The 26,301-nt window shown below is 37.4% G+C and overlaps 6 protein-coding genes and 1 non-coding gene across 10 annotated transcripts in view; 5 read left to right on the forward strand and 2 right to left on the reverse strand.

Annotated features, from left to right (window-relative positions):
• Window positions 1-1,089: 1,089 nt before the first annotated feature.
• LOC111793114 (CASP-like protein 4A2) lies at window positions 1,090-3,935 on the forward strand. The gene is made up of 3 exons (XM_023674848.2): window positions 1,090-1,808; window positions 2,711-2,846; window positions 3,549-3,935. Exons 1-3 carry the CDS (start codon window positions 1,177-1,179, stop codon window positions 3,741-3,743), a joined length of 963 nt encoding a protein of 320 aa, XP_023530616.2. The 5' UTR covers window positions 1,090-1,176; the 3' UTR covers window positions 3,744-3,935.
• Window positions 3,936-4,055: 120 nt separating this feature from the next.
• Window positions 4,056-4,135, forward strand: TRNAL-UAG (transfer RNA leucine (anticodon UAG)). The gene has a single exon. It is a non-coding gene; the product is annotated as a tRNA-Leu (tRNA).
• A 1,521-nt stretch (window positions 4,136-5,656) lies between these two features.
• LOC111793096 (protein KINESIN LIGHT CHAIN-RELATED 3) lies at window positions 5,657-9,340 on the forward strand. The gene is made up of 3 exons (XM_023674827.2): window positions 5,657-5,779; window positions 6,166-8,213; window positions 8,845-9,340. The coding sequence occupies exons 2-3, from the start codon at window positions 6,214-6,216 to the stop codon at window positions 9,053-9,055; spliced, it is 2,211 nt and encodes a 736-aa protein (XP_023530595.2). The 5' UTR covers window positions 5,657-5,779; window positions 6,166-6,213; the 3' UTR covers window positions 9,056-9,340.
• A 663-nt stretch (window positions 9,341-10,003) lies between these two features.
• Window positions 10,004-12,794, forward strand: LOC111793693 (uncharacterized). The gene is made up of 9 exons (XM_023675696.2): window positions 10,004-10,208; window positions 10,303-10,377; window positions 10,634-10,720; window positions 10,894-10,950; window positions 11,146-11,238; window positions 11,588-11,660; window positions 11,876-11,951; window positions 12,047-12,137; window positions 12,504-12,794. Exons 1-9 carry the CDS (start codon window positions 10,158-10,160, stop codon window positions 12,630-12,632), a joined length of 732 nt encoding a protein of 243 aa, XP_023531464.1. The 5' UTR covers window positions 10,004-10,157; the 3' UTR covers window positions 12,633-12,794.
• Window positions 12,795-13,450: 656 nt separating this feature from the next.
• LOC111793689 (peroxisomal membrane protein PEX14) lies at window positions 13,451-18,144 on the forward strand. Of its 2 annotated transcripts, none has more exons than XM_023675691.2 (11): window positions 13,451-13,722; window positions 13,874-14,118; window positions 14,256-14,295; window positions 14,462-14,652; window positions 14,848-15,034; window positions 15,111-15,200; window positions 15,589-15,656; window positions 15,786-15,825; window positions 15,922-15,989; window positions 16,391-16,435; window positions 17,500-18,144. In XM_023675691.2, the coding sequence occupies exons 1-11, from the start codon at window positions 13,665-13,667 to the stop codon at window positions 17,965-17,967; spliced, it is 1,500 nt and encodes a 499-aa protein (XP_023531459.2). In that variant the 5' UTR covers window positions 13,451-13,664; the 3' UTR covers window positions 17,968-18,144. The 2 variants fall into 2 exon arrangements, with proteins under 2 accessions (XP_023531459.2, XP_023531457.2); XM_023675689.2 differs by having other exon boundaries at window positions 13,452-13,722; window positions 15,783-15,825.
• A 3,351-nt stretch (window positions 18,145-21,495) lies between these two features.
• LOC111793692 (uncharacterized) lies at window positions 21,496-23,583 on the reverse strand. Its single transcript, XM_023675695.2, has 2 exons — window positions 22,621-23,583; window positions 21,496-22,051 (listed from the first exon to the last, which is right to left on the reverse strand). Exons 1-2 carry the CDS (start codon window positions 23,359-23,361, stop codon window positions 22,028-22,030), a joined length of 765 nt encoding a protein of 254 aa, XP_023531463.2. The 5' UTR covers window positions 23,362-23,583; the 3' UTR covers window positions 21,496-22,027.
• A 1,021-nt stretch (window positions 23,584-24,604) lies between these two features.
• The window catches only part of ATM (Serine/Threonine-kinase ATM-like protein), a 51,719-nt gene continuing 50,022 nt past the window's right edge, over window positions 24,605-26,301 (reverse strand). For all 3 annotated transcript variants that reach the window (XM_087123500.1, XM_087123499.1, XM_087123501.1), the window contains 5 exons: window positions 25,815-25,946; window positions 25,561-25,695; window positions 25,395-25,460; window positions 24,983-25,126; window positions 24,605-24,814 (listed from right to left, as the gene is read on the reverse strand). In XM_087123500.1, the coding sequence (XP_086979626.1) occupies window positions 24,737-24,814; window positions 24,983-25,126; window positions 25,395-25,460; window positions 25,561-25,695; window positions 25,815-25,946 (555 nt within the window). In that variant the 3' untranslated portion in view covers window positions 24,605-24,736. The remainder of the gene's footprint in view (window positions 24,815-24,982; window positions 25,127-25,394; window positions 25,461-25,560; window positions 25,696-25,814; window positions 25,947-26,301) is intronic.

Here is a 26,301-nt window from a genome sequence, read left to right on the forward strand (position 1 = left end):
GCTGGTGGAGCAATATCAAATTTCAACTCACCACCCCTTAAGTTATTGAAATTCCTTTGACAACTTGGTATTGCAAGGCGGGAAAATTGTAATAGCCGAACCTCATTACTAGTAGATATTGTCCATTTTGGTTCGTTACATATTATTGTCAACCTCACGGTTTTAAAACGCTTCTACTAGAGAGAAGTTTCCACGTTCTTATAAGAAATGTTTTATTCTCCCTCCAACCAATATGAGATCTCATAAAAATTGTCTTGGATGATTTGTCGAGATGTTCACCCCAAACGGACTTATGTCGTGGTAACCTTCTAGCAGCCCAACGACCTATAACGCTAGTTATTACTCTCATTGGGTTGGTTGGAACTTCTTATGCATGAATAGTTCCTTGATCATGTAATTGGATCTAGTCGATCAGATATGAATCGTAGGTCTTGAACTCGAGTTTGAATCTTTAGACCTTAGCTGCCAATGCTGGGTCGATTTTCTTTTTCTCGATTCGAATGCTCACAAATAATGTTTATGTCGTTTGTGTTAGAGAAATTAGTCTCGAGTTATAATATTGTTTTAATAATTATAAAATAGTTAACTTAGAAGTACTTGAAATAAACTTACCGTATTTATAAAAAAAAATATTTACTTTCTTATACATTATTTATAGAATATAATAGAAAATTTTCCATAATTTGCTGTAACATCAGTATTTAAGAATAATATAAGGTCGACAAAATAAAATAAAATAAAATAAAATACATTAAATTATGAACGGAGGAAAAAGGCATAAACGACGTCGTAAAGAAGGGGTTAGAAATTAAGAGGGAAGAAAACGGAATCACTGGCTTGAACTCACTTTACTTTGTCGGAGAGGCTCTAAAATACGGTAGAACCCACTGTTTGCAACCCTTTTCCTCAAATTAAATTTTGCCACGTCATACAAAACATTACGTGTAATCAGCGCCGTTTGATTATTCCAATCCTGTTTGTGTACACTGTAATACACGGAATCTTCTCCCATGATTTGATAATGAATAATCAAATTATGCCACGTGGACTATCCTTCTTTTTTCCCCCAAACTGCATTTTTTTTCTTTTTTGTAATTTTTGCTTCCTCTCTCTCTCTCTCTCAAAGAATTTTTCTTGCAAATCCTTCAATAAAAACTGTCAAAGTTTGAAGCAGAAATGATTGAGACGAAATTGAAAGCTGAAAGATCGTACGACTCTTCGTCCATGAAGAAGTCGTCGTCCAGAAATTCCGAGTCGTCAATTCACAGTCATATGGAGTCTCCTCACTCGCCGCTGCGTTTCCACTCGCCGCTCCGATCTGACGTCGGCGACCCTCCCGAAACGTCTCCTTATGCTTCTCCGTATGCATCTCCTGAGAAGCTGCCTGATAACTCCAAGTCGATTGTTGTTGTTGATGTTGATAATAAGAGTACTCAGTTCTCGCCGCTTCGGTCTCCCAATGCTGGTTCTCGGAAGCTGCCGGAGTACGCAAACTTTCCTGGAGATAGGTTGACTTCGTCTAAGGTTATGTTTAATCGGGCAATGAAGGAGGAGGTGCCGCAGTCTGTGACCAAGGTAGGGCCGGCTGCGGGTGGAGTCGAGGAGGATGGTGGTGGTGGTGGAAGATCGCCGAAGCAAATGCCGCCGCCGCCGCCGCCGAGGAGGTCGAAGGACGATGCGTTGACGAAGGCGGCTTTAGGTTTTAGAGTGTGTGAAGTGGCGGTTTGCTTGATTTCGTTTTCCGTTATGGCGTCTGATAAGACTAAGGGATGGAGCGGCGACTCCTTCGATCGTTACAAGGAATACAGGTTTCTTCTTCTTCTTACAATCTACTCGATGCCTAATGTCTATTACACTAGAGAATATCGTAAGTTGGATTTGCTTTTGGCTGTACAGGAATTTGTACATTTTGATTTTGTTGATTTGTTTCAGAATTGACTAGACTTGTCGTTTCCTCAATTCCTTGGGCTGCACAGTACTATTTAGTTCATTGTTCAGTTAGCGTCAACTGAGACATGCATTGTCAATCTTTTACCATACCAATTAGCTTTCCATTATTTGAATCCTATAAATTTGCTTCCAAGGAGAGTCATAGCTTGAAACAATTATTGTGATAAATGATCTTGAAATTCTTCTGTTGCTTGTCTACCACATTGTCATCACATGAGGTAGGTGCTTTAAATGTAGTCTTCAATTTCAAGGTACGTCTCATTGTAAATGACGAATGCCATGTTAAGAATGGAGGCGTCGCCTTCGTTCCAACCTATTGATTGCCAAGTTTTCAATGATTCACACTGTCCAAATGAATTCCTTTGCTAGACTATTTAATTCAGTGACCCACAACTTAAAGCATATTCTGAGTCTCTGACATGGCCACTTTTCTGTCTTCCCCGAGTCATTTGCTGCTTTGAGTTCAAGTTCTTAGTTCTCATGTTGGTTTTTGGTATAATTTCAAGTGTGTGTACTGTGAGTGAAGGATTATAGTGGAAGCAATCTCACTGTCAGGATTTTCGCATAATTTCCATGCCTTTTTGTGATCAATCATGTGTGACATTATTCTAGCTTCCCTTGTATTGGAAGAATACATAAATTATAGGATATATCTCATATTTTGTTCAAATGATTTGAAGTTATCTCTTTTTGCAATTTTCCAGTGGTCTATATGATTTTGCCCGTCTTATATTATCTGATTATGCCCATTTGTTAACAGGTACTGCCTCACTGTTAATATAATTGCATTCGTGTATGCGGCATTTCAAGCGTTTGATCTTGTCTATACTCTAATCAAGAAGCAACATATGATACGTCATCGCGTCCGTTCTTACTTCGACTTCTTCATGGATCAGGTTAGTTGTGCAAATCTGCAGGTCTGAATGAATATTGTTTAATGTCTATAGACATGTGTTTCACTGCTGCTCTGCTTCAATGAATGTGTTTCAATGGTTAAAGGTCTGTTTTGTACAGTTCTATTACCTGACTAATAGGATACATAGGCTAAAAGAAACTCGCTTGATTGCTTAGAGAATCGTTTTGGTGCCCCACAATCTGACGAAACATTCTTTACAAGGGTAAGGAAAACTTCTCTCTAGAAAACAATATCTGTTAGCCGTGAGTTTGGGCGGTTACAAATGGTATAAGAGTCAGACAATGGGCATTGTGCCAACGAGGACGCTGGGCCCTCAAAGGGGTGGATTGTGAGATCCCACCAAGGAAACAAGGCAATTATTTACAAGGGTGTGGGAACCTCTCCCTAGAAAACGCGTTTTAAACCGTGAAGTTGACGGCACGTAACAGATTAAAACGGACAATATCTGCTAGCGAGCGATGAACTTAGACCGTTACTAACTTAACGATTGATCATTCAGGCTTATGTCTTTCTCAAATATCTAAATCACTATGATGGAATTATTGTGTTTTATCATCAAGTCTTCTCCCGCATGAATCTGAACGAGAATTTTCTTGATATCCCAAGATTATTAGCCACTCTGCTTGCTTCTGTTGTACATCAACTAATGATGCAATCCTGGTTTTTTCAATTATATTGGCAGGTATTGGCATATCTTCTCATATCGTCGTCTTCCTCCGCTGCGACACGTGTTGACGACTGGCAATCGAATTGGGGAAAAGATGAGTTCACACAGATGGCCAGTGCATCAGTCAGCATGTCCTTCCTTGCCTTCGTTGCTTTTGCTGTTAGTTCGCTTATCTCTGGTTACAACCTTTGTAGCCGTGATCCTGCATGATACAAAAATCTCACCCTCATTCTCTTTTCCTTTCAAAGAGAAAATTTATATTGATCGTCACCCCAAGATTATTCTTTTTATTATGTTTGTATATAGACATCATAGCTATAGCTCTGCCCTTACAATAAACATGATACCCAAATTGTAAATTGTTGGATTGATATAAATGAAGCTTCTATTGCTCTTTCTACTTGTCTAAATGGCATTCAATTTTAATTATAAAACTTAATCATTAACAAAATCATATTGAATTTTCTTCTTATTAATTAAAAATAACATCCTCCTTTAATAGGACGGACATCCCATCACCAAGACAGTTTGGCCGAGTGGTCTAAGGCGCCAGATTTAGGCTCTGGTCCGAAAGGGCGTGGGTTCAAATCCCACAGCTGTCAATACATTTTATTTAATTCAGTTTTGTTGTTAAAACATGGGCCGCCGTCGGCCCAATAGATTAAAGCCCATCCCTTCTTAAAGATTCTATCCACCGACAATGAATATAGAAGGAGAGAGAAAAGTCGGCAGGTGAGGTGGGCCCATTGGGCCAATGGCATCCCCATACGATGCTCCACGTTTTGTCAAATCCGTCTCCTCACCCTATCTTTCCACGGTCAAGACTTGAAGTTTCTCTTCTTCTTCGATATTTTCTCAATTTTTATTATTTATTTAAAATTTCAAGATGTAATGAAAAATTCAATGGGTGTGAATTTAATTGATAGACAATTATAGTCAAAGTACCAAAAGAGTAAAGTCGTAATTTCATTTTTTTTTCTCGCACTTCAAATATTAGTTTATTTATTTGGTTAGATTTCATAGACTAAATAAATATTTATTTTCCTTTTTCATTAATTTCTGTTGGGTTAATTAAATATAAAATATTAAAAATATTTATTTTAATGATTGCCATTCCTCCATCCCATGAACTTCCAGCCTGAATCCAATCTTATTTCCCAAACTACCCTTCTCACCTTCCAAAAAGTTTCTTTTTCCCAAAAATACTGTACCCATAAATACAGTATTTATGTGTATGATGAGATTTAACTTAATAATTATTGATTAATATCTTAATAATTACTGTATGATGTCGAATAAATCATTGAATAATGGCAAATAAAGTACAATAAAATAATGAATAATTAGTACTCTAAGAAATCAATTATTTAAATAGTTGGTGAAAAAAAATAATAAAATAAAATAAAAATGTTGTGCGGAGGGTAAATAAGGAAGGAGAATTTTGGAATTAAGATAGGACCACTCAGTACTTTGTAAATTACTGCCTCACGTGACTGGGCGAGCATTTTTTTTCCTCAATTTTTGTATACGTGTTGTCCACCCACTCGACAGTGACAATACAAACGTGAACGACATGGTATTCTATATTGCGTCTATTATATAAAAATATGTGTATTTTAATAAAATATTATCCACTAATTCATCCATAAATAAATATTAATTATAAATTTTAAGAAAAACTAAAACAAATTAGGGACGAAACATTGGAGAATTAAGATTAAGGAAGGATTTAATATATTTTAGGAAAAGTGTTGGAAGGGTAGGATCGTCATTTCGGTCCCAGAGGATAGTGATGCCACGTTGAATTAAATTCTCCAGCGGAGACATATGAGAATGTGTAATAAAAGAAGCTTTTTGGAAACAGAAAAATGCGAAATCGGCAGTTGCAGGCGTAGCCGGTGGGGGAGAGGTCGCGCTCTTTCTCTGCACGCCGCCCCCGGTGGGCGCCAAGTCCCGCTCATATCATCACTTTCACGCTCTTATCCTTTCTTCTCAATCCGATTACCCAATCCTTTTCATATCCCCCGATTTTCTCTTCTTCTCCATCTTACTCCCTTAGTCTCCCACCTATAAAACACCCCATTTCTCTCTCTTTCTCTCTCTATACATATATATATATATATATATATATATATATATATATATATATATATATCTGTATCTATCTGTCTATATTGCTCTCTCGCTGTTATTTCTTCCGAAGAACGCAATCACTAGGTGTTTCTTCTTCATGGGGTTCTTTTGAGGTGCGGGGTTTGTTTATATTTCTGAGTATTGCTTGATCTGTTTATGTTTTCTTTTCATACCCAATTTCGCTGGCATTGAATTTATTATTTGGGTTATTTGTTATTTGATTGCATTTATTGCCTGCAAGCTGTTTGTGGAAATGCTTGGGTTAAAAAAGTTGATGATTATGAGTCCTGTGTTAGTTGGGTGAGTTTATTTGCGATAATTGCGCGCATCGAATTTGGATGAGTCGATCTTTGTTTTATTTGTGCTTTCTCCCACAACTGAGCTGCTTTGCGGTTGCCATTTTGTTTTATTATTGAATCTTGTTCATCATTTTCACCTTGATATTGCTTCCCGTGTGTATTGGAATATGTATGAACTATTCTCGTTTCTGGGTGTGCAGATATATTGCTATTTTTTCTGTGTTCTTTGCTGATTTTGGTGAATTGAGATGCCGGGAATTGTCATGGATGAAATTAATGAAGAAAGGGCTGTGAATAAACATAACGGTTCTTCAGTTCATATGGAAGAGTCGTATGGAAACAAGTCGCCTAGGAGCGGGTTGAGTGTTCAGAGCCATGGAAGTGTTAATGTTGATTTCCCTGTTGATGGCTTGGTTGATACCTCTATTGAGAAACTTTATGAAAATGTCTATGATATGCAAAGTTCAGATCAGTCTCCTTCAAGGCGTAGCTTTGGATCAGATGGTGGGGAATCCAGGATTGATTCCGAACTGAATCATCTTGTAGGAGGAGAGATGAGGGAGGTAGAGATAATAAAGGAGGAAGAAGACATTGTAGAGAGGACTGAAAATGATTTTCCCAGGGATTCTGTGAAAGATTTACCATCTGTAGAGAATAAGAACACAGAAAATTCCCAACCTGGAAGCTCAAAACGCCTTTCTTCCGGAAAAAAAGCTTCTCACTTGCAATTGAATCACGAGACATCTCCAAAATCAAGTCCCAGTGGCAAGGATTTGTCTGATAAGCCCCCTATTAGCAGAAAGAATGAAAAGAGTTCGAAAAAAACTAGTCCGGTTGCTTCTAACTCGAAGAAACAAAAAGATTCACCTTTGGGAGGCTCGAAAATACTTAATGGAACCGAGGATTTCAATGAATCAATGATGGATAATCCTGATCTAGGACCCTATCTGCTTAAGCAAGCTAGGAGTTTAGTTTCTTCAGGGGAGAATCTGCAGAAAGCTCTTTTATTAGCTCTTCGTGCTGCAAAAGCTTTTGAACTATCTGCAAATGGGAAACCGAGCTTGGAACTCGTTATGTGTTTGCACGTTACAGCAGCTATTTACTGTAGTCTAGGCCAGTACAGTGAGGCAATTCCTCTGTTGGAGCATTCCATTGAGATTCCTGCCATCAAGGAAGGCCAGGAACATGCGCTGGCCAAATTTGCAGGTCACATGCAGCTAGGTGATACCTATGCAATGCTGGGCCTGCTGGAAAATTCTCTAATCTGTTATACAACTGGGTTAGAGGTGCAGAAACAAGTCCTTGGAGAAGCAGACCCCAGAGTTGGTGAGACCTATAGGTATTTAGCTGAAGCCCATGTTCAAGCTTTGCAATTTGATGAGGCTGAGAAGTTTTGTCAAATGGCTCTCGATATACACAAAAAGAATGTCGGTCCTGCTTCTCTTGAGGAGGCTGCAGATAGGAGGCTTATGGGTCTCATATGTGAAACAAAAGGAGATCATGAAGCTGCACTCGAGCATCTAGTTTTAGCCAGCATGGCTATGGTGGCGAATGGCCAAGAGACTGATGTGGCTGCAGTTGATTGCAGTATTGGAGATTCATACTTATCCCTGTCCCGTTACGACGAGGCTGTTTTTGCTTACCAGAAAGCTCTCACTGTTTTCAAGACAACCAAGGGAGAAAACCATCCAGCAGTTGGTTCAGTATATATTCGTCTTGCTGATTTATACAACAAGACTGGAAAAACGAGGGAGTCGGTATCGTACTGTGAAAACGCCCTTCGAATTTATGAAAAGCCTATCCCTGGGATTCCTCCTGAGGAGATTGCTAGTGGTCTCACTAATGTTGCTGCTATTTATGAATCAATGAATGAAGCTGAGCAAGCTGTCAAATTATTACAAAAGGCACTGAAGATATATAGTAATGCCCCTGGACAGCAAAGCACCATTGCTGGAATTGAAGCCCAGATGGGTGTGTTGTATTATATGTTAGGGAGCTATTCTGAATCTTATGACTCCTTCAAGAACGCAATTCCAAAGCTTCGCAACAACGGAGAAAAAAAATCTGCTTTCTTTGGGATAGCTCTTAATCAAATGGGGCTTGCTTGTGTTCAGAAATATGCTATTAACGAAGCTGTGGAGCTATTTGAAGAAGCCAAGAGCATACTAGAACAAGAATACGGGCCTTATCATCCCGACACGCTCGGAGTCTATAGCAACCTTGCTGGAGCATATGATGCGATTGGCAGGTAATGTAACCATCCTTCTATTACCATAGAATGATCAGTACTGTAATTGAAGTTGTCCTTTTCCCATAATCTCTGTCTGGAACTATGAAAATCTCCATAACCAAGTCATTTTCGTTATTGTGCCACCGATATTCAATATTTTCTGTGAGATCCCAAATTGGTTGGAGAGGGAAACGAAACATTTCTTGTAAGGATGTGAAAACCTTTCCTCAGTGGATGCGTTTTAAAACCTTGAGGGGAAGTCTGAAAGGGAAATCTGAACGAGGACAATATTTGCTAGTGGTGAGTTTTGGCTGGTACAAATGGTATCAGAACTAGACACTGGGTGGTGTGCCAACGAGGACGTTGGACCTTCAAGGAGGGTGAATTGTGAGATCCCACATCGATTGGATAGGGGAACAAAGCATTCCTTAGAAAGGCGTGGAAACCTCTCCCTAGTGGACGCGTTTTAAAACCTTGAGGGGAAGTCCAGAAGAGAAAGCCCAAAGAAGACAATATCTACTAGCGATGGGTTTGGGAGGTTACATTTTCATTAAGAAATGTTTAGAAATCTAGTCCTTTGAGCAACAGCTGATGCAACTCTACACGTTTTTCATACATTGATCAGTTCTCCTCCCATGACATTATACAGGTTGGATGATGCAATTGAAATGTTGGAGTATGTTGTTGGCATGAGAGAGGAAAAACTCGGGACTGCCAATCCTGATGTCGACGATGAGAAGAGGAGGTTGTCCGAGTTGTTGAAAGAAGCTGGTAGAGTTCGGAGCCGAAAGGCGAGATCACTCGAGACTCTTCTTGATGCCAATACTCATCCTGTAAACAGTAAAGGTATTAAGGTTTGATAAAAGATTATACACATCACGGGAGCGACATCGTTGCCGAGTTTAGATCCGATTCAAAATCATGGCTAATTATGGTCGAGTAGATACCTGATTCTTGAGGTTGTTCAAGTACTAGAATGTGGCGTTCATTTTGTTTGCATTGTCGATTAAGCTATCTTGTATTGGTGTATGAAGTTATATTGTTCTGTATATTTTTACACTTACACGGAAGTGATGACATTATGATTTTGTATATCACATTCTTCTGGGGTTATAAGATTGTTTGATACAGGTTTTTAATGAGAACTCCTAGGATGATGACCATAAAAACATAATTCCACCCCGTCTTCCATAACTAATTAAACTATATTCTTTATTATTAGAGCATATATATATATATAATATGCCCCACAGCTCGTGCGGAGAGAGAAGGCCTACTAGGTTGTATGTCCAAAATGTGCTGGCCGGTTTGGAGACCTGGGACCTTGGCTTAACGACGAATAAAGGGGAGCTTAAAGAGTTTTCTCCCTCGGTTGTTTAGGTAGGGTGGACGGCAGGAAGCTCGCTAATCTTTGCTTCTCTCTCTTCCCTTTTTCTATGAAGTGGAAAGACTGAACTTAGTAGTTGACATTCTATGAGCAACTTGTTGAGTTTACGAAGCTTTGCTTCTTGTAGTCGACCATAATGCCTCCCTTCATTTGCTTGCCTCCTTCCCGAAGTAACCTTGAATCAAGTAATGTGATAATAAGTAGTTAAATCTAAAAATACAATTAATTTTTTTAAAAACAAATTAAACTCTAGACTAGACAAATGCTCATACTTTTACTTTTTTGTTCAATTTTCGTTCAATTAACAAAAATAAAAAGGTTTTGTTTTTATTTATTTATTTTTTAATTCACAAATCAAAATAAAAATGGATACAACAATGAAAAATAAATATCTTTTTCGAATATATTAATTACCCACGAAACCATTCGGTCTGCCTCCTTCGGGCGTATTACTTCTCTTTCGTGTTCATTGCTCTCGCCCACTAGATAGGTTTCTTTCTTCCACTCACAATTCCTCCGGTCGCTGACTGTTGAAACATCTCGTTTGCTTCGTGGAAGGGATTGTACCTGTAACTATGGTTGAAAAATCTTCTAGTTCGTCATCTATTCTGGTTGATCAGCCAGTTGTAAGTTCGAAATCAATCTCATTGTTCCTTTTCCTCTTCTTTTTGCCTGTTCGTGGCGTATTCGTTTATCTTTATTGGAATTTCGATTGCTTAGGTTCCAGGAGATGTGGTTCTCGACCTCTCAAACATGACCAACGAAACCATCAAGCTTGGAGGCGGTCTTCGACAGGTGTTTGTTAGGGTTTTATTGTTTTCAATGTTTGTGCGTCTCCATATATGTCTCTGATCCCGTTTTAGCAACCATTAATTTCCTCAACGATTGTAGATTTAATTTCCATAAGCTTTTGAGCGGACAATCGAATACTTCAAATGTCGTTTAGTTTTCGACAATCGAAGTTCGCATTGTTGCATTTGCACTAGTGTTGTTTACGGGATTGTTTACCTTTGTTTTTTTTTTTTTCTTTTTTCTAAAAACAATCTTTCAGGACCATGATGCTATTTCTGTGGCCAAAGTTGGAAAATTGAGGTTCTCAAAACCAAACAAATATTGGGTTGAAAGCTCACAGAAAAGGGTCAGTAGCACCAATTCTCTTCAATCGATTATGGGGATCCTTATATTGTTTGTTGTTTCAGTTAACTTTCGTATTGTGAACTTCAACCGCTAGTTTCGGTGGGTTTCTTCAATTGAAACGACTATCAATATTATTCCCGTGTTTAATTTTAATAAAAATGTGCTATTTTCCAGTATGTGCCATGTGCAGAAGATTGCGTACTTGGAATCGTGGTTGACTCTAGATCCGATGTAAGTGCTTCTTTATTATTGTTTGAATTAAATGTATTTGTTCAATTACGAAATAACTGGCTACTACTCTCTCTGATTGATTTTCTTGGATGGTTTGACCGGTATCCATGTCTAATGAGTCTTAGGAAACCAATGATGATTTTTCTGATTACCTTGTTAATTATCATATTATAATTTTTTTTACGTTGTATGCAGAATTTTCTTGTTGACATAAAAGGTCCTTCATTGGCCTCTCTTCCTGTTCTTGCATTTGAAGGAGGAACAAGACGAAACATTCCCAAGTTTGAGGTGTGTATAAACTTTTGTGCACATATTTTTGTTAATTTAACCATATGACCTGTAGCTGTGCCTCTGTCTTCCTTCTATAGAAGCTTTTATGCATTGTCAGTTCATTTATTATCCCGAGAGGTTATGCTTGTCTCTTTCTTCTTTTACCTTTTTGGGTGGGGATGGTTGAGAAATATCTTTTGCATATCAGTAAAGTTGTATTCTGTTACCCTTTTGAATTTGGCTTATTTTTCTTTGCAATCTACTTACCTTAACTCAGGGATATGTATCATAAGTGTATTCAATTGAAGTTATCAGTTTCACTTTTTTATCCTCCTTAAACATGCCTTCTTGATTCCCTGTCTTGTAGATGGGTGCCCTTCTTTATGTGCGGGTGGTGAAGGTAAACCCTGGTATGAATCCCGAGCTGGCATGCACTGATGGTTAGTTAAATCCTCCCTCTCTCAGCATCCAATAAATCGTCTGAAGGTTAAAACAGTCGATCGATATAATATAGTGATGTTCCTGTGAACTCATCCTCTGAAGAGGGGTGGGCAGGGCCTGCATACTTTATGCAAGTTCATGTTTCTCTTCAGTTTTTGGTTGTTGTGATTTACATGGAATTTGTCTCGTGTGATTATCATTTTGCTTGATATAGCTAGTGGGAAAGCAGCTGGATTTGGCCTCCTAAAGGATGGTTACATCTTTGACTGTTCAACTGGCTTATCAAGAATGTAAGCTAGATTGCTTTTCTTAATTGCTCTTTCCCCCCCTTTAAGTCACTCTTCTAATCATTCATTCACATTGTTGATTTGGTCCTCTCTTCTAGGCTTCTAAGCTCGCCAACATGTCCTGTTCTTGAATCTCTTGGGAAGAAGCTTTCATTCGAGACGGCAGTTGGTATAAATGGCCGAGTTTGGGTATGTTTCTTCAATCCTTAGATTTTGTTGCTAGACATTGGTCGTTACTCTGTATAATTCTCTTCCCATGATCTCTTCTAGCACATATTAACCTTATATTTTCTTCAACAAAAAATTTCTTTATTTGAAATATAAAATATATATTTCTTTTTGAGTTCTAACGTATGAAGTCGAGAGTATATATTTTAATCAATTGTACTATATTCACATTGACCTTACACAAGAGTCATTATATTGTCGAAATTAGTCTTCACTCTTGGCATTGCCCTTCACTTTTACTGTTCTTTGAAATTTGAAAGTGTAATTTCTTGTACCAATTTTACTAATAAATAAACTTTCTTATCTTTGCTTATCTCTACTGTTCAGGTTAATGCAGATTCCCCGTCCACAACCATTGTTGTTTCTAATGCAATAATGAACTCAGAAACTCTGAGTGGGGTCCAACAGAGAATCATGGTGGACAAGCTCCTAAATAATTTAAAGCTATCAAGTTAAGTCTTGTAATCTTCAGGGTTAGAATCTTTTGCTTGTTAAATTACATTTTTAGTGATGTATCATTTAGCTAATGGGTTTTAGGAAACAGTTGTTAATCAATTCTTTTCTCCTCTCCAACCAGAATTGAAAAAAAAAAAAAAAAAATTGATTCAATTATATTCATTAACTCTCAAGTTTAATGGCAATGTGCTCCACTTCCCATGAGTTATTGGCTATTTGGTCCACAACCTAGAAAGAACTACAAGTACTGAGTATGAATTAAGCAGACCATATTAATCTTTCATAATAATTCAAGGTACAAATTTCACTTCTTTGGATCGTATAGTTTTCAGAAACAAATTCACCAAATTCATTGGATTTATTATGAACTCATTAATGTCTCGAGTAGTATTTTCATGGTTGATTGTACGTATATAGCAAAACAAACTTGAGGCCAAGTACCAATACGCGAGATCAATTAGCTTGAAACTACCTACAAATCCAGGATTTCAAGAAGAAGAATAATTTCAAGAACAGTCATTTAGAAGGAAATACTTTAATTAAACATGTATTCACTAATTTTTTGTGATAAAAAAAAAAAAGAAAAAAGAAGTAATTCTAAATAATAAAATGGGCCTTCCCCTTAAAATCAGTGTAATTTCGAAGGAAGCTTTTGAGAAATTCGGCAGGATATTCCCTTCCATTTGGTGGGACATGAATATTGATGACATTTATCCGATTATTTATTTATTTATTTTTTAAATTTTCGATCCAAAAAAAAAAAAAAAAAAAAAAAAAAATATATATATATATATATAATAATAAGGCGCTTCGTAATGCGCAAAATCCAGTCTCTGCTGCAAAGCGGGGATTTCACCTGATATTTCTTCCCCTTTTATCTTCCTCTCCATCTCTCAATTTCTTCCGTCCAATTCTTCCGTCCAATTATTCATTTGGTTCGGTTTTCGGTTCACACCGTCCGTCCCTTTTCCCTCTCTCGGAGATTTCTTTGTGACCCAAAGGATTTGATGTGCAAAACTTGAAGGAACTACAATGGCGGCAACTCAATCGGCTCCTCCTCCATCAGATGACAATAACTCCCAGAATTCAGGTTTGATTCTCTTTTTCATTCTTTCTTTTTGCAATTTGGTTTCACTGTATACTGTTACTTGGATTTGGCCAAGTCGAAGCCTTGAGCTTCGGTATTGGCTTTTAGTTTTCTTCTCATGCAAGTAGTAGCTGAAGGTTGGTGTTTGTTTCAGCTCCAGCTCCTGCACGAGCTACGGTCGAGGATCGTGGAGATGAGATGGCGGAGGTTGAGAAGCAAACCTCCTCGCCATCTGTGTTTGTGAACTCTGAACCAATGAGAGAGGATCAGGTGCAAAATGCTGTGAAGTTTCTTCAACACCCAAGAGTAAGAGGCTCTCCTGTTGTTTACAGACGATCGTTTTTAGAAAGAAAAGGTCTGACGAAGGAGGAGATTGATGAAGCCTTCAGGCGTGCGCCTGTAAGCCAATTCTTTTACCATTGAGACGTCTTATAGAATATTCGTTTAGCGTTGATTCCTTTGCTTATATGCGCGCTGCTTCTAACTGCTGCTTTTTCTTTATTTGTTCTTTGGGCGTTGTGGGGGTGTGAAAACAGGACCCGCCCTCTAATGCACAGACAGCTACTGTGAGTCAAGGTGATGATTACTCCGAGGAATTAAAATGAATCTCTCTTAGTTTAGTCGGTCCATTGTACTCCGAGGAATAAGATAGAGCTCATTATTTTTTCTTCATCTTCAGCCTATGTTTTGAGGATTATTGAAATACCATGATTCATATGTTTTATGCGCTTATCATGAACAGATGGAAAGGTGAGCACAGTTCAGCCACAGCCCTCTATGCAATCTCTTCAACCAGTTGCCAGTGTCGCTCCGCCTGCTGCTGGTGGATCTAGTGGGGGTTTCATCACACGGTCTAGATTCCACTGGTCTCATGCCCTTCTCGCTGTAGGAGTACTGGCTGTTTCGGGGGCTGGAACAGCTATAGTAATTAAGGTAACCCTTCCATTGCATATAATTATTTCAAGAGCCAAACTTTCAACTCTGTATGTTCTTGCTGTTGTATGAAGATTTCTGGCATGTGAATGCTGAACTTCTATATGAGATTTGACTGATAGTGCTGAGTGCTTCTTTTAATAACTCTATATTTGTAATGTTTCTGTAAGATCTGATTGATGTACTCTGTTTCAGAAATCTATTATTCCTAGGTTGAAATCTTGGGTGTGCAAAGTTGTGAAGGAAGATGATGACGCTGAGAAGAAAATTGATTCAAAACCAAGTGCAGCTGAGGAAGCAGCTGCTGCAGCCAAAGCAGCAGCAGCAGCAGCATCTGATGTGGCAAAGGCGAGTCAAGAGATGCTGTATGCAAAAAATGAAGGTGGTTTAAGCTATATTCTTCTGTCTCCTAATTCTTTGTGTTGTTTTGACTGACAAGATTTTTCAACAATTTTCAGAGAAAAAGAAGTTTGAGAACTGTGTCAACTTGTTGGATGCTCAGCTTGGGCAGATGAAGTTGATGCTGAATGCCATTCAGAAATTGGAAGGTACTACTGACTAGCTATCCGAGAGAAGAATTTTTAATAAAGAGAAATGGAATTACTGTAACACGTTCGAAGTTTTACACCTTTTTACTTGGATGGTAATGGTATTTAGATTTCAAGATCATAGGATATGCATGCGCTTGATTTGTACATCATGTGATTAAAACATATTTACAAATGACATTTCAGCTTTCAGAAATATTGAGTTTAGCTGATAGGTGCTCCTAATTCCATTAAAATTATCAGCAGAGAGAATGAATGGAAGAACTTCGTTATTGGTAAAGGAGATAAGCAAATCAGCACCATGAAATATATTTGCGAATGATAGTTCAATTATCAGGAATATTGAGTTAATTATAAATTTTCTTAATTCTTGTATAATAATTGGTAGCAACCACGTATGGAAGAACTGCTACTGTTGATCAAGAAGACTACCGAATTGCTGCCATGAGTTCAAAGGTGAGAGCTAGAAGTGGTCACAGAATGAGCAACTTTTTCTGGCTTAAGATGATATCTTTGTTTTATAGTATCTGATCTCTTTTACTTACTGAATTTTGACCCTCAATTCACTTGAGTATTTTGCAGCAGCCATATTCCAATGGCAAGGTGGACTATAGCTTGCAGTCAGGTTGTTATTAGCAGTTTAAGTGTTGTTCTGTGTATAGTATTTTTTTGTTTTGAAACACAAACGTCACTGTGATATGCCTAAAATTTTTATATGCAGCTACACCTTCCTTGTCTGCCACACCTTTTGAACCCTCAGTTGCACCGTATCCCAAGTCTTACATGGAGGTAATTTAATCTTCTATGGCACTTCTGGATAATAAATTTCTTTTGTTCATGAGTATGTTCCCATATTAAAGCATGCTGTCTTCCAAGTAGATATGTAAACTTACACAGTCCAATCCTTCAAAAGCAAACTGGCTTCTATTTGGCAAATTGTTGCTACTATTGACTATTATTCATTGACCATAAAACACTTGTTTCCAAAATAAATAGGCAATTCAACTGAAAATTACCTCAGATTAGAGAATTTGATTACCATGCTTTGACCTACGTAGTTGCAGATTTCTTATATGGCGCAGTTAATTGTTTATTAATAGTTAATTATTACTGCTGGTTATTGATGTGTTCGATAATATCTTGGTCAAGCTTTTTGTGTACTGATTCAAATTTCTTGTTTTTCTTATCAGACCATGGCCAACGTCCGGAGTGGAGAAAAACCATCTAATATTAGAGTAAGTAATACATTGCTTGAGTGTAGAATAGACTTTGACCTTCAAATTGGTTCCTTACATTAACACGTCATTAGTAAGAAGTCTGGCTTTTCCTTTGTGTTCGATATTTGTAATTCCATCAGCAAGGTGGTGTTGGTATGCAGTTGGCTTTATTGCGTTTGTTAGAAATGACATCATTACAATTGAATGGTAGTGTCCATGGGTCAAATTAATGCAAAAAATAAAAAATAGGTGGACACCTTTTTTTTTTTTTTTCTTTTTTTTCTTTTTCTCTTAAATAGGAAACGGAGAAATCAAATCAATATCTTACTATGAGGACTAAATTGTAGTTGCGCATACCTTCTTTTGTTTAAACTCTTGGACTCCCCGTGAGATTTGTTCCAAGTTTTTTTAACATAGGCTTCCTTTCAGGACAGATGATTTACCTCCTAAACCAAATCAACAGCCATCAAATCCTCGCCTAGCTCCTAGAGCGAAGGCTGTTTGATGAAAGTTTTCCTTCAATTTATGCTCGTCGCTAGGGTCATTTTGACTCATAGGACATTACATTGAAATGAAGGGAGAAGTATTGAGTCATTCCTCTTAATTTTCATCGTTCACAAAATTTTGGATTGGATAATGGTTCCTTATTTGTGAGCTCATTTCAACATCGGAAATCATCTATGTTGATTAATTTCTCTTCGTGGTGGGAAATGGTTCCCCATTTTTCTTTGTAAATGTCATGAATTTTCTTTTATTTCTTTCTCGTTTTTTTTTTCTTTTAAAATCCATATATGTTTTAATTCTCTCTCCAATATGTGAATTTGGTTTGGTACACTTCTAATGGATGTCAAATACAGTGGTCGGACATTTTTCAGAAATGGATATTGTACTCGGGTATCTTTCATGAATCAACTGGCTATGCTTAACCACCCCCCCCCCCCCCCCCCCCCCCCAAAAAAAAAAAAAAAAAAAACCTAGATCTTCCACAAGTAGGGACTTCTGCTATATATTTGTTTTAACTGTTCTCTTGTGAACTAAAACAAATAAATTGTTTACTAATTTTCCTTGTGTGAATGTAATAGCCTTGGGAGGTTGGTACGCAAAACAATTCTGCCTTTTTCTCCCAGACTCAAGAAGATGAAGGTTTGAATTACATGGTGCGAAACAATGGCGTTACCTATCAGAATGGTAACGCTTCATTGCCTTGGTGGGAGAAGAGAAATGTTAATATTACAGAGAGCGACAATAATGAGTTGAAGACAGGTTCTTCCAGTGTATTCACTGCTGAGAAACCAGTTCAACGTACATGGGTTCCTCCTCAGCCTCCACCTGTTGCATTGCCAGAAGCAGCTGAAGCCATCCGACGTCCAAAACCAACTATCCAGAAAGAGCAGTTGACCGACGAACAGTTAGCAACCCAACCAAATGTAACTGATGAGTTGCAAAAAGCCACCAAAGTTTCTGAAACTGGAGGAGCGATCGATTCTGAGAACTTGGGAGTGAGCTCAAGTGAGATACAAGTGGAAGAATACGGTTCTGGGGGACAATGATCACGCATGAACTGCAGGTATAGTTTTATGAACTTTTTCCTTCTAAATTCATAGAAATAGATGAAAGAATGCTATATATCATTTCCTAAAAATGCCCTTATACTTTGTTGCTTGGTCAAAATAATATCCTGTCGTGTTTTCCATTTATAGAATAAAGTTACAATATATTTGATTGTACACTGAAGTTTTGTTTTGTTTTGTTTTCTTAAAATCTTGTTCCATACCTGGATGTCGTAACTGATTTTGAATCCCGGTTAAACTGTTTTCTATGTGGATTTCCTTGTTCTTTTTGCATCTGTGATCTTCGCAACTGCACAAACTCTAAAAACCTGAAAATACTCAAAGACTCTCTGGTTCACAAGAGCCATACTATACCCTTTGTTGAATCGGAGCCAACCACCTCTCTTGAATAATAGAAGAAAGGAAAGTGCTTGAACAGTTGAGCAGCTGTCGGCCTACAACTTCCACACACAAATCTGTTCGTTCTTCGCATTTGGTCCAACTTCACAGCCCTTTGTAGGTTGGTTAGAAGTTAGTTTTGTTTGGTAAGAGAGAATTTGACAAAGGAAAGAGAATGCTCAACCGAAACAACCATCAACAAAGACCACTATGTCTCTTTAGATATTTTAGGGCTCCATTCATCCATTTCTCTAACTTGGCTCGAAAAACATTTTATCCTTTCTTGTCGTCATGTAATACCGACACTCTGGTTTTTGATCCATTTGTGCGTTTTTTTTTTAAAGCAAAAATCCAGCCATGGTGCTTCTTCTATGGAGCCAAGTTAAACCCAAATACTCTATGATATAGATCTTTCAAGGCGTGCCTAATCAACACGCCTCCGAAGTGTTAAAACTAGAGGCTAAGATCTCCCCCTACATACCAGCCAGTAAATTTCATCTTCTTGAAACTTTTACCCTTTGACTTCGAGAGTAATGTAGATGCAGGGAAAAGGAAGGGAATGATAGGGTCGAGCAATTAAAGGGAAGAAAAAAGACATTGGAAGAGAAGGTATCTAAGACTTTAGTGGCTAGAATTTGGATGAAGAGGACACCATGCAACAACAAGGGTAGCGAATATAGGGTTCGTAGATTCAGGATCAGAAAGGAACATCCTGAAATGGAAGAATTCGAGGGAGTGAAAGTAGCTGAAGAAATTCAACTAGTGAAAACATCTTAGATGGTTCAATCTGGGAAGAAAAAAGACATTGAAAGAGAAGGTATCTAGGATTTTAGTGGCTAGAATTTGGATGAAGAGGACACCATGCAACAAGGGTAGCGAATATAGGGTTCATAGATTCAGGATCAGAAAGGAACATCCTGAAATGGAAGTAATGCAAGAGAGTGAAAGTAGCTGAAGAAATTCAATTAGTGAAAACATCTTAGATGGTTCAATCTGGGAAACAGTTTACTATTGTCAATCTAATGATCCTTCCCCAAGAAAATCCAAGACCTTCACTTCACAAAAACAGGGAAACGTTGTGAATGACTTTTCAAAAGGCCTACATCACGACATAAATATCCCATCCCCTCTTGGCAGAGTAACACCTAAGTCTACTCCTAATGATACTATGCGGCATAAAGTACCAAGACTTTAAAGTCACATAAGGGTGATCGTAAAATCTTGCTAACAGATATTATCTGCTTTGGCCCGTTACGTATCGGCGTCAGCCACACGGTTTTAAAATACGTCTACACTAGAGAGAGGTTTCCATTCCCCTCTCCAACTGATATGGGATCTCATAGTCTACTCCCCTTGGGAGCCTAGTGTCTTCGCTGACACACCGCTCAATGTTTGTCTCTATACCATTATGGATGGTCGTTTCAATGATGATACTCTTTGCCAAGTTTTTGATATCAATGAGATCTAATGCCCATTTGGATGGATGTCCTCCCACGAAAAAATTTCATACCCTCTCAAGCTTGGAGCAAAGCGAAGGATATAAGCAAGGAGAGGAAGTAAGGGTTACACATAACCCATTTCAATTTGTGGTTACCTTCCTCTAGAGAAATTTCCTTTGCTGATGAAATTGAAAGCTTAAGATAGAAATAGCTAATATTATAAATAATTTTATTTTTGATTCAACCGATGTAGTTTACGGGGAAAAATTGATTTCCCCTCGGAGTTTTAAACTACTATGATATTCAGCCATTAATGTATGTTGATAGTATGATTATTGAAAGAAAATTAGGAATTTACTAGTTTAGTAGTTACACATAAAGAAGAGTTGGGCAAAATTTGGATATGTTTTGGAGAATTTTATAATTTGCTTTTGAATATTAGTAGCAAATGATCATTTAAGTTCTCCCTCAATTTCTGGTTCCTGTCACATCCTCTTTAATAAAGTTACTTTCTTTGACCATCATTGGGCTTCAAAAACAGTCCCTAATTCCCGGATATGTGTATATGTGTGTATTTTATATTCGGAGTAATTATTTTCAAGGACAATTGCTTTTCTAAAAGAAATTTGAATGACCTGCTTTGTTCAAATAGATGTCCAAAGTTAGTAGAGACCCTTAGTATTATTATCTATGTATGAGCATAATGAGTACCAAAAGTGGAGGTATTGGGTTACAACTTAAAAGTGGAAATTCAAACTTTGGTCATTTTAATAGAAAATGCGTGCCTAAAATAGTTGACTACTTAGGCAAGCTTGATGAAGGAATTTTGTTAGAACAAAATAACCACCTTTCCAATATCTCACATAAATAAAGATTGAGGACATGAAGAAGTGATAGACTACTTTTTCTTTTTTTTTTCTTTTTTTTTTTATGGAAATATGACATGCACATCCTAGTTCCCTTTGTTTTTGTAAGACAAGAGACAGACTTAAGATGTTATTAGGTGAGATTCAAATTCCTCCCTATGGTATTAAACTAAAAGAACCTTCTCGAATTGTAAAAGCAAAATAAAATTTAGAATCCGAAAAGTAGTCTGCAAAGAAACTTACCATCTCTGTGTTCTCTGAAATCATTTGGATTAATACCCATTGATTCAAAGATTCACATTTGAATAGAAAGTTAGGTAGGCATTAAGGAAAAAAAGTTTTTCTTAAAGTTTAAAGTTTATCAAGATATATATGACTTAGATTATAGTTTAAATTTTCTTCCAATGATTTGTTGGACTAAAAAAATTGGATGGGTAAATTCAAAAGAAAAAGTTTATTAATTGACCAAATTAAATATTCTTGTATTACAATATAATATATAATAGTACGATATCAAAAAGAAAAAGAACCATTCTAATGTGGTGGGCTGTATTTCAAAATGACCTCTGGTTCTCTACATATAATTATAACTTTGAATAAATACAAATAAAGAGAACAGAATCAATAATCATCATAATTAAACAGAAAAAAGAAGAAATGAAAAATTGATCAACCATTAACCTCAGAACTAAAAATCATCAGAAACTTGCACGGTCTCTTCTAATCTAAAGTTCTTCTAATCTAAAGTTTCTTCAAATCTCGCAATCTGCCATGGAAGACAGAAATGAAACGCCTTGTATTTATTTCTTCCTTGTACGTAATTTCCTTCTCAGTTCATATAATGCACTTAGTATTCATATAATGCACTTAGTATTCATTATGACTATTTCTTCCTTGTACGTAATTTCCTTCTCAGTTCATATAATGCACTTAGTATTCATTATGACGGGAAATTATGAACATTTTCAGGATGAAGAAAGCAGGAGGATTTCTCCAAAAATAGAATCACTAATTCTCCACTCACCCGACCTATATATATATATATATATATACACACACTCAAAAGTGAAGGAAGAAAAACAATAACCACAAATATACAATCTCGTGTAAATTCATGCTTGTAGTGTTCATACCTTCAGTTGTTTTGTGTGATCTCAACTGTTGTGTGTGAAAATTATGTGGATGTGATTATGCTTTAAATTTTGTCTGAAATCGAGGAGGGGGCATTTAATCGAAAAGCAGTTGGTATTTAATCTAATTGGAAGACGAAAATTTAGGAACTATCAATCTGGAAGATGATACTCACGCCGCAATGATGTTAGTACTCAATTTGATGAAGTTGATTTGGAAGATAATTTACCGGTCCGCTCTCCGGTGTGCCTGACAAGAAGAATATGAACCGAATTCATACTTCATTTATTTTGAAAAGGAGGACAAAAGAAGATGAGCGAATCAAATGCAGGAGGTAAGTGGAAAATTTAAAGAGCCAATTGGAGAGAGTTATAACCACTTATGTTCTAATGCTTACCAAATTACTTCACTAGCATCACAAGATTTGGAGAAGATGAAGAAAATATATTTTTCCTAAAAAGCAACAGAATTGAAGGAAACTACATTTTCGATGAGAAATAGAATATAAACTTACAGAGAGGAGGACGAACCAAATTAAAAGCTGAATGCAAACTAAGCTATTTTGTGTTCTTTCAGAATAAAATTTGTGCGTTTCATCAATTCAACCACAAACAGATCCAAATCTGCGATTGGATGTAAATTCTAGATCGTTGTGTTCGCATCAGCCGAACTTATCTGTATGGGAAGAAGTAGGACCTCCTCTTTCCCGCTTCTTTCACCGCTCTGTAACGAGCGGTGTGCGAAGGAAAGGATGTGGATCCAGAATTCGAACTAGTAGATGATGTTACGCTTATGCCTGATCCACTACCTTCATTTACCTTCGATACATTTCCAGGTTGATCATTCTTCACAATGCTCGCCTTCCTCATCATGACTGCATCTTCTCCTTCATTGTGTCGTCGACTGTAATTGTATAGCAGGTCCCTTAATTTCCATCTGTTGGATGATCCTGTAGAGATTCTTTTATTGCTCCTTCCAGGCGATGTTTTCTCTGTGTTTGGAGACCAGACGCAGTACGTTTCTGATGAAACGCTTCCAAGATTGTCCGCTTCAGACGAGGAGAGCGACGTCGTGTTACGCTCCTCTTCGTTCATCAACTTCCTCAACGGGGAACGGCGCACAGCTGGCTTCGTCTTCGGATTCTCCGATCCCGTGTCTACACGCGAAGCGTTATCTAGCAGTAAGTTCGTGTTGAATACCGGATAGACCGGCTTAATCTGGCCATTGTAGAAGATCTCATGAGCAGAGCTCGTAGACGCGTCCGGTTCCCTGCAAAGGACAGCAAACTCGAATTCATCATCATCACCGCCATTTTCACCACAGTCATCAATTGTAACTCCTTCCGCTGATTCCCGCGCATGGCCAATGGACAAATTTTCTCGGAAACGGTAAACCGAACCCTGAGCCTCCCAGCCGTAATTATCATCATCTACAAACGGTTCTTCTCCAACTTCTCTAACTACTCTGGCCGCAATTTCAGCGAGGCTACTACTACCCGAAGAATAGCTGCTAAAAGTTGGAGAAAGCGATAGATACGTAGGACCTTTTTCAGCCTCCATCGCCTGAAAACTCACAATCGCGATTCTTACAGCTTCACAGAGAGAGAGAGAGAGAGAAACAGAAAAAGCAAGCTGTGTGAAAATGGTGGAAAGTGAAGGAAACGAACGCTTTAAAGGAAGGTTTATAGGTGAAACTCAAAATGGAGAAGGCGGCAGAGCGTCTGAATAAAACGATTGAACGAACGAACGAACCTCTTTACAACTGACGCGCTTTAGTTACAACTGACAGAGACGGGCAGCTTGCCTTTATTCGAAGTAACACGTGTCGCTCCAAGCTTGTTCACACGTGCAATGGATATGGAGTCAACGCGCAGCGCCTTGCGCCCTCTTTGAAATTTGAACAAAATTGCGGGCTTAAAAAGTGGACCGTGACGTTAGCATATTGGCCCACTGGGCTGGGCCCACTTAACTTTCTTTTTTTCTTTTTCTTTTTCTTTTTCTTTTTCTCGCTTTGGAAATATCAAAAGAATAGACCAGCTTGTAACACCAAAATAAGAACTCCTTTCATTTTAAATATTTTTTTTATGGAGATTATTGATTTCATATAATTAATAATTTAATTCTTTTGGTAAACAAATAGTTTAGGTAAAAAAAAGGAAAATAATGATGGTTAATTATGAGGGTAAGGAAGGAACTGAAACCAAAATCTTCCACCATTTGTGATTGTATTATTTTATTCAATAAGGTTTGTTTTAAATTAGTACAAGTTAGACCCTCTCATTATTATTATTATTATTATTATTATTTATATTGACATTTGAAAGTATTATAAATTAAGATGCTTATTGTAATACCATATGAATAATGCAACATACAGGGAAAAGAAAAATATATTCATTTGACCATAGAATTTCTAGTAATGTTAGGATAATTCCTAATTTGGTTGTTAGGAGCATAAAAAATTAAAGAGAATCATTATCTAAAAACCCCCTAATATTTTATCAAATTTGTAAGCAAACACGTAAACCATATTCATTCCTAGGCTATAGATTAGCAAGAGCTTTCCCATTGAGCGATTCTGATCTTTATTATATATATATATGTATGTATGTATGTATATATATATATATATATAGGAAGTGCTGAGAGGATGACTTGTGAAACAGATAGGGTTGACCAATCAAAGATGATGAAATAGGTGGTTTTCCTGTGCATATGGTGGCGCCCTTGATACTATTTTGTGAAGATTGTTCTAAAAGCTCTCATGCGCACAGCAAGATGCAAATAAAATGGCAAACCAAGCTCCAAAACTAATGTACTGTAATTAATAAATCATAAAATCATCGAAAAATGTGGCACAAACAGAGAGAAAGAAAAGCCGACTGTACAAGATATTGGGTGCTCAAATGGGGCAGTGAATAAGTAAGATCCTTCATCACAACCATGCTCCCCAGCCTGGAAACATGTGGCACAAACGATCGGGGTCGATAGCATCCTGTATAAGCTGTTGGACCTATTGTTTCGGGGGGGAGGGGGTCAAAGATATTACTATAGTGTCAAAATCTAAAAAAGGTGCAATAGAACAAGCTTTCTTCCTTCAATCTCATCATAAACGAACTTGGAATGTGAAGAAACACACTCTAAGTTCATGCATTGTGGATGAAGAAAAATAGGAAGTTACCTGTCCATGCACACTTCTCATTTCGCCATCTTCATATCCATCTAGTTTTTGTTTGACTCGCAACAATGCACGTGCAGCATCTTTATTCCCTTCGTATTCATCTTCTGAGCCTTCTAGACTAGTCTCCAGGTCATCATCAGTTTCCTATCGAGATATATATATAGGTAAGCATCTGTTCAATAAACATAAAAATGCTGCACCATTCAATGATGAAATTGAGTAAAAGCTGTACCACTTTTGTTGAAGGTATTCTACACTGTACCCCTTTCAACTCTAATTGCTATCATTTTAGATTAATAAGGTCCTAAAATCTCTTAACCATTTGTCCAACATGAATTTGGGGAGTGTCTACATCCCACACATATTTTACATTCTACAACAGTATCCTAAGGTCTAGCAATTCACATACTACCTTTTGACGCTGCAATGCCTTCAGAGGGGATAAAGCCCATTTATACAGCGGATCATGGATGAAAACCTGCAAGGAATTGAGTTTGCATGTTTAGAAAAAAAGAAAAAAAAAAAAAAACACAAGTGTTGAATAGTAATCATTTTTTCTAAGGGAACGTGAGTAATACTTCAACGATGGTTAGCAGTGCCTCTTTATTGGTCCGCATAACGGAGAGAGTTTCCTCACAACATCTTCTGAAAACCCCTTCCACTCCATTAACACCCATACCATCAATCACATCTCTTGTAAGCCTGAATGGAACCTAAGATAATTGATTGAAGCAACAAACAAAGAATGATGATCATACTATATGTCAGTTCTGATGGTACCAAAAAAAAAAAAAAAAAAAAATGAAGGATAAATTTTAGTAGTGTAACAGACCCGTTCCGGTGTCTTAAGCATCAAGCCTTGTTCAAAGGCAACTCCCAGATCAATATGAACAACTTCAGCCGTAACTTGATCAATCAAAATGTTCATGGAATGTCGATCTCCTAAGCCAACAATATAACCAACCTGAAGCATTGAATTTTTTTCAGTTTTGCAACCAAATTAGTATGAACTTACTCCTGAGGAACATCATTTAAAATCACAAGTCAAATATAATGTTTAACTAAATCCCTCCCTATAACTTCAACCAATATTTATGAAGATGAAATTGAGGGCACTTATTTTTCTTTGGCATCAAGCTGAGGATTACTTTGAAGAAGGTTCATAAATCTTTTTTTCCTGTTTACATACTACATCTACTTGTTTTGGTTACATCAAAAGATTCAAACCAATTTGGTCAAAGTTAATGTTAGGCCTCCCATTACAAATACATAGGTCAGGACAAGTAGAAATGGGCGGATTATTTAGTGTTTCTATTTTG

This window comes from Cucurbita pepo, chromosome 4, assembly GCF_057944985.1.
Source record: "Cucurbita pepo subsp. pepo isolate OVF chromosome 4, ASM5794498v1, whole genome shotgun sequence".
Classification (NCBI taxonomy): domain Eukaryota; kingdom Viridiplantae; phylum Streptophyta; class Magnoliopsida; order Cucurbitales; family Cucurbitaceae; genus Cucurbita; species Cucurbita pepo.